The sequence below is a fragment of the Actinia tenebrosa genome, unplaced genomic scaffold, assembly GCF_029948245.1.
Source record: "Actinia tenebrosa isolate PJP-AT-01 unplaced genomic scaffold, QUT_ActTen_1.0 PGA_scaffold16__25_contigs__length_10494907, whole genome shotgun sequence".
In the NCBI taxonomy this organism is placed as follows: Eukaryota; Metazoa; Cnidaria; class Anthozoa; order Actiniaria; family Actiniidae; genus Actinia; species Actinia tenebrosa.
In genome coordinates, this window is record NW_028292576.1 from 5,709,768 (window position 1) to 5,716,627 (window position 6,860).

Genomic DNA, 6,860 nt, shown 5'->3' on the forward strand with positions numbered 1-6,860 from the left:
CCTTTGAAACTAAGATCACATCCAGTGAAAGGACCTTTGAAACTAAGATCACATCCAGTGAAAGGACCTTTGAAACTAAGATAACATCCAGTGAAATGACCTTTGAAACTAAGATCACATCTAGTGAAATGACCTTTGAAACTAAGATTACATCCAGTGAAAGGACCTTTGAAATTAAGATCACACCTAGTGAAAGGACCTTTGAAACTAAGATCACATCTAGTGAAAGGACCTTTGAAACTAAGATAACATCCAGTGAAAGGACCTTTGAAACTAAGATCACTTCCAGTGAAAGGACTTTTGAAACTAAGATCACATCCAGTGAAAGGACCTTTGAAACTAAGATCACATCCAGTGAAAGGACCTTTGAAACTAAGATCACATCCAGTGAAAGGACCTTTGAAACTAAGATCACATCCAGTGAAAGGACCTTTGAAGCTAAGATCACATCCAGTGAAAGGACTTTTGAAGCTAAGATCACATCCAGTGAAAGGACCTTTGAAGCTAAGATCACATCTAGTGAAAGGACCTTTGAAGCTAAGATCACATCCAGTGCAAGGACCTTTGAAACTAAGATCACATCCAGTGAAATGACCTTTGAAACTAAGATCACATCCAGTGAAAGGACCTTTGAAACTAAGATCACATCCAGTGAAAGGACCTTTGAAACTAAGATCACATCCAGTGAAAGGACCTTTGAAACTAAGATCACATCCAGTGAAAGGACCTTTGAAACAAAGATCACATCCAGTGAAAGGACCTTTGAAACTAAGATCACATCCAGTGAAAGGACCTTTGAAGCTACGATCACATCCAGTGAAAGGAACTAGGATTAAAACAATCAGTGTACATGGGTTCCTCAATTATTGATTTTATTGAATTAAGAAGCACCATTTGTTTTTATTATACATCATATTTTGTGTAAATATAGTTTGTGCTCATGGAGCGATTTTGTACTTTTTTGGTCTAACAATGGAATAAAAAGGATTTCCTATTATTCTAAGAATAACCATAATTGTTTCGATTCAATATCATTGTTCATGATTTCTACCAGTCTCCATGCACTAGCTTTCACTTGCAATGTTTCTTAATATGTGCTAGCTCACTACACCCTGCAACATCAAAAATAACAGTTTAGATTCATAACACAACATTATGCTTAGAGAATAATGACATTTATGTCGAAATATTTTACTGTTGTTAGATCCGGTAGTCCAACTAGATAAATCAGCATATCCCAGATCAACAAATAGGATGCTTGAATACTGGTACGTTTATCATACCGCACACAGCTATTTCAAAAAAGGGGCGAACGGCGATAAGTGATAGGAGATAATACTTCCAAGATGCAAGAATAGCTGGAATGAGACCGAAATGGTACATGGAAAGTACGTACTGAATTGGGTGCATAGTGCAGTTCTCGTATGATTGTGAATAGTTAACGGAACGAACACGGTCGTGACACAGCAAGGGATACGCCAGACAAATCACATTGCACGAGAATTTACTCTCAATCCAAACAAATACCTGCGGAACACGGCATAAACACGGCGTGGACACGGTCACGCCAAGATCACGGCAATTTTAGACCAATCATATTGCGCGTGAAAAAAATCAGCCAATTAGAATTCTAGAAAGTATCACGGTCACATCACGCTTACGGCACTGAGCTTTTCACAGTCATACGAAAACTGCACTATTGTGATCACCCGTGGAATGATCACTGCAGACGCCAGTCATTTAGTTATTTTTCAGAATACCTTTAGGCAAAGACTTCTATGCTTCATGTTTTAAACCCAAGAATGAATTGTACAACCTTGTTTTGGAAATGAAATTTTCAGGTTTTACCAAGAGAAGTTTACATTTATTTTCGTCTTGTCCTTACCAAATAGATATCAATTCTTTCTTTGTTCTTTTATTTATGTATTTTAGGAATCTCAGATCTTTTCCTTCCAAAAGCTTGGTTAAGAGGTTGTTGGGGTTGTGCTAAACCAGATCTACCAAGGGCTAGACCATAATGAACTGAAAAGAGAGAAAAAAGGGCACAACATTGTAAGTAAGCTTTGTATTAATCAACCTGATACAAGCGATAATATAAGCTGGTTAGTTTAAAACATGTCATGTATATACATATTTGTGAAGACAGAGGAACAACAGACCCCTTCACCCAATGCACAAAACACAAAACACACTACATCAAGAAAAAACCGATAACTACTAAATTCTTATGAATTCGAGTTTGTTGGTCGGACATTCTGTATTCCATTGGGAAAACTCTTCATTTTTGAGTGGAAACTCAAGCATAGCCGGGATCGGTCGAATGTATAAATCTAAATCTGTGTACACAGATGTTTGACAGACATTTACAATTTTAAGCAATCGGTGTCTATTCCAGGCTGTGTTGTCAAAACGCATTTTAGCTTGTCCGACGTAGCAACAGTAACTAGGTAGGTACAACAAAGAATGCAGGATCTGTGTATTCTGAACAGTTCTGGTAAAAAATAGGATTGAGCTACTTACGTCCTTGTGGTGAAAAGGGAACAGCGGCTGGTACTGCTGCAGGGTAGGAGGGAACAGCCAATGGTGAATGCATGAAAGGGGCAGCATACATAGGTGGGTGCAAGCCTACATAGGGAGAAACGGGTGCTGCTGCAAATCCAGGTAATCCAGCTGGTGCCATGTATTGTGCTGGAATGAGTTGTCGCTTAGATCTTCCTCTTTTGTGGGCAATGGTATTCTTAACATCAGCAGTTGCAAGAGCATGGCCTGGGAAACCAATGGTTGAAAAGCCTGGATGGGTGATTGGGTGTCCGTAAGGAGCTGCGAAACCATGGCCATGGCCATGACCTCCCCATCCTCCATGACCTCCCCATCCTCCATGACCTCCCCATCCTCCATGACCCCAACCTCCAAAGCCCCATCTCTTGGATCCTTGTGCTGTTTTGGATGCACTTCTTGGGATACTGCTTCGGAAAAATGGATGAGCATTTCCCATCACTATAGAAGAAGAAAATACCAAACAAGTATATTAATGCACAATGAATGGAAAATATTTGGAAAAACAGAATTATCAATAAGAACTAAAATGAGCATTTCAAGGCAATTTCCGTATCTTTCACAGGGCAGAACGCAAGTATTCATATATTAAAATGCTGACATTCAATTAGATTATTTTGATATTGTCCAAACTATATATTTAGAACCTATAGTCACATGAATTCTATTTCATTTCAATCTTCTCAAGTATCAAATGCTTGAGGTAGCAAACCGCATTTTATGGCCCACTTCCCTTGTTTCTACTTCTAGAAGTCACATTCAAATGGTAGAGTCACACTTACTTGGGCCATGATATCCACCAAGTCCTCCCATACCACCCATTCCGTAACCCAATCTGTAGTTATCTCCACTGGCATACCCATATCCAAGATGGATAGTCTGTTTCTTTTCCCCATTTTCATTCACCTCAGGAATCTCCCCTCTGGCATTTGCTTTGACGTCTTTGCTCTTTTGCTTTTCAATCTTGGACTTGTAAAATCCACCACAACCACCTAGGAAGCCTGGATATCCTAGAAATCCATGTCCCCATCCAAACCCTGGGCCATAACCGCCGAATCCAGGTCCGAAGCCAGTTCCGAAGCCACCTAATCCATATCCAAATCCTGGTCCATAGCCACATCCTGGACCAAATCCGAAACCACATCTTTTGTTGGCTTTACTGTCCTTATCCTTAGAAGGTTCTGCGTTCTTGCTCACTTTTCCTTTGCGGCAACAACCACCACCCCAGCCCCATCCTCCTGGATGTCCCCATCCATCATATCCATATCCACCCCATCCAAGAGGAGCAAATCCTCCGTATCCTCCGTATCCTCCGTATCCTAGACCACCAAATCCGTGTCCCCAGCCCCCATGACCCCATCCACCGTGTCCCCATCCACCATGGCCAAATCCATCACATCCACCCCAGTTCCATCCTCCGTATCCTCCGCAACCTCCGCAACCTCCACAACCTCCGCATCCTCCACCACAGCGCTTGCCTGCTTTAGGTTTGTTATCTTTCTTTGACCCAGATGCATCGGGAGCTGAACGTGTCGTCTTACTTTCTGTCTTTGCTTGAGCTGCTACTGGTGCTTTTGAATTCTTGCCTATTTTGGACTTGTAGAATCCCCAGCCATCGCCACAACCGCCGCAGCCGTGTCCTCCCCATCCCCCATGTCCTCCCCATCCAATATCTCCATATCCATGTCCCCATCCACCGTGTCCACAATCACCATGGCCCCATCCACCATAGCCCCAACCACCATGGCCTAAATCTCCATGACCCCATCCTTCTCCCCATCCATCACCACATCCACATCCGTGTCCATAATCACCCCATCCAAACCAGTCTCCATGACCGCAGCCATGACCGCAGCCATGTCCACCTCCATGACCCCATCCACCACAGTCTCCTACTCCTCCACATCCACACCCACCACCACATCCCCCACCACATCCACATCCACAACCGCATCCGCATCCACAACGTTTGCCCTTGTCTTTTCCTTTCACTTCAGTACTTCGCTTTTGCTTCTTTGGTGCCTTGGAAACCTTTGACTTGCCGCAGCATCCACCCCCACAATCATCTACAACATGAACAACATCTATTCCTGGACACTCATATCCACATCCACAACCATGACCATAACCTAGATAGCCGGGGAAGCCACCACCATATAAGCCACCGCATCCACCGCATCCCCCGTATCCACCGTATCCCCCGTATCCACCGTATCCCCCGTATCCCCCGTATCCACCGTATCCACCGTATAATCCAAATCCTCCAAGACCAGAATATGGATATCCTAATCCATAGCCAACTACTGGGGATAAAGCGCCATAGCTGTGAGGGGCAAGTCCGTATGCCCCGCAACCTCCGAACCCACACCCACAACCACACTTCTTATGTGAGTTTTCATTTTTATCACTTGATGGTTTACAACCACAGTCTTTATTGTCTTTGCCTTCTTTGTCTTTGTTTTCGCTTTCTTCTTCTTCAGTATCGCGCTTGCTAGCTGAGGAGGAAGGGGCATGATCCTCAGGTTTGGGGGTTTCTTTATTGTCTTTAGATTTAGGGACCTTAGATTTATACCAACCACACCCATAACCTAAGCTTAATGGAGCTAATCCTCCAAACCCATAGCCTGGACCGTAACCTAATCCAAATTGATGCCCACCCCATCCTCCATATCCTCCCCATCCTCCATATCCACCCCATCCGCCGTATCCTCCCCATAATCCCAACCCGCAACATCTCTTATTGGAGTTTTCTGGTACTTCATTCTTAGCTTTAGCATTCTCAGTCTTTGCAACATCTGATCTGTAAAAACCCCCGCCCCCGCAACCACAGCCAATCGGTACTCCTAATCCATACCCAGGCCATGCACCGAAACCTGGGTGACCGTAGTGAGCGTAGCCTGGGTAACCAAATCCCCAAGGTGCACCGCCAATCAACTGCCTTTTGGCCGCATTTTGTAAGGGTCGTTTTGGGATACTAGATTTGTACCAATATCCAGGCCAACCTGCTCCAGCTCCCCATGGATTATGTCCCATTGCGGCACCATATCCGGCTACTGCATGACCATGGCCATATCCATAGCCGGCTCCATGCGGACCATAAGACCCGTGGCTTATCCATTGTTTTTTAGCTACGTTTTGCGTTTGTGGAACCCTAGATCGGTACCAAGCACCAGGCCACGCTGCACCACCCCATATACCACCTATTCCAAATCCTGGATACCCTAAAGGATGGCCAAAACCCCACCCTCCCGATCCTCCATAACCCCAACCTGCATGCCCCAGTCCTCCCCAGCCGAAGCCGTGGTGACCAAACCATCTTTTCTTGGCGGAAATTTCGCTGTCATTCTCATGCTCTTTCTCACCTTCATCTTCCTGCTTTTCGTCTGAATCCTGTTTCTTTTTGTCTTCAGATTCTTGTTCGTTTTTATCGTCTTGTTTTGACTCGGCTGGCGTATCTTCTTTTGTCCTGTCATCTTGTTTCCCTTGTTCTTCTTCATCAGGCTCGGCTCTCTTTAATCTGCTTTTCGTCCCATTCTCTTGAGCCAAGGGTTTGCCTTCGGTTAACACGAGTCCAATAAGTGCTAACAAGCGCCAAACATAACAATGGAGTCCACCTCATTTCGGTAGACTTCCCTGATAACTTGTCTTTGATTCTCGCCTCTGGTGTAGGCTTCAAAGTAATGATTCTTTACCCGACCTATTAATGATTCTGATCTAACAAAAACGACGTGTCCTATTAATATTAAAGCAGTCTAAATATAAGGTTTAAAAAACCCTGGTATATGTGTCATGACTTTCACGTGTAATTTGCGTAAAACTTATTTTAGACTATTTTTATCGTCCATCCTGAATACCAAGCATTTGATATTTTTGTGTCTTAGAATAAATGCTGGAGTAATTAATTTTTCCCGATTAAGTGACTATTTTTTGTCCTTGTGTGATTAATATTTTAAAGCTCTCGCTCGAGTTAGCCGAAACAAAATAAGTCAACTTTGACCCGTTATATGTCAGTGGCACCAGTATTTTACCTGCCTTTTAGTCAATATTCCACTTGAGTCTTAATCGACTCTCCACTCAAGCAGGTAACAATAGATCAAAAGGCCTCTACTAGGCGAGTCACAATGAAATGAAGCGTCAAACTTTATCAACAACTGTCATTTTTCCTTCTTGGTTTAAAAAGTTTATTGATTTTTTCATTGGTTTAAAAAATGAGATGCGAAAAATCACGGACAGGGGAGGGAAGAGGCAGATATTGTGATCCAAGATAACCTACTCTGTTTCAGGGGGAGGAGTGTTGATGACTA

General features: G+C 43.4%; 1 protein-coding gene across 1 annotated transcript; it reads right to left on the reverse strand.

Annotated features, from left to right (window-relative positions):
- Positions 1-855: 855 nt before the first annotated feature.
- LOC116292252 (uncharacterized) lies at positions 856-6,245 on the reverse strand. Its single transcript, XM_031699528.2, is given in 5 exon segments — positions 856-1,112; positions 1,886-2,022; positions 2,521-2,997; positions 3,339-6,135; positions 6,137-6,245. Coding segments are annotated over 4 exon segments (3,420 nt in total). The 5' UTR covers positions 6,176-6,245; the 3' UTR covers positions 856-1,112; positions 1,886-1,915.
- Positions 6,246-6,860: the final 615 nt, after the last annotated feature.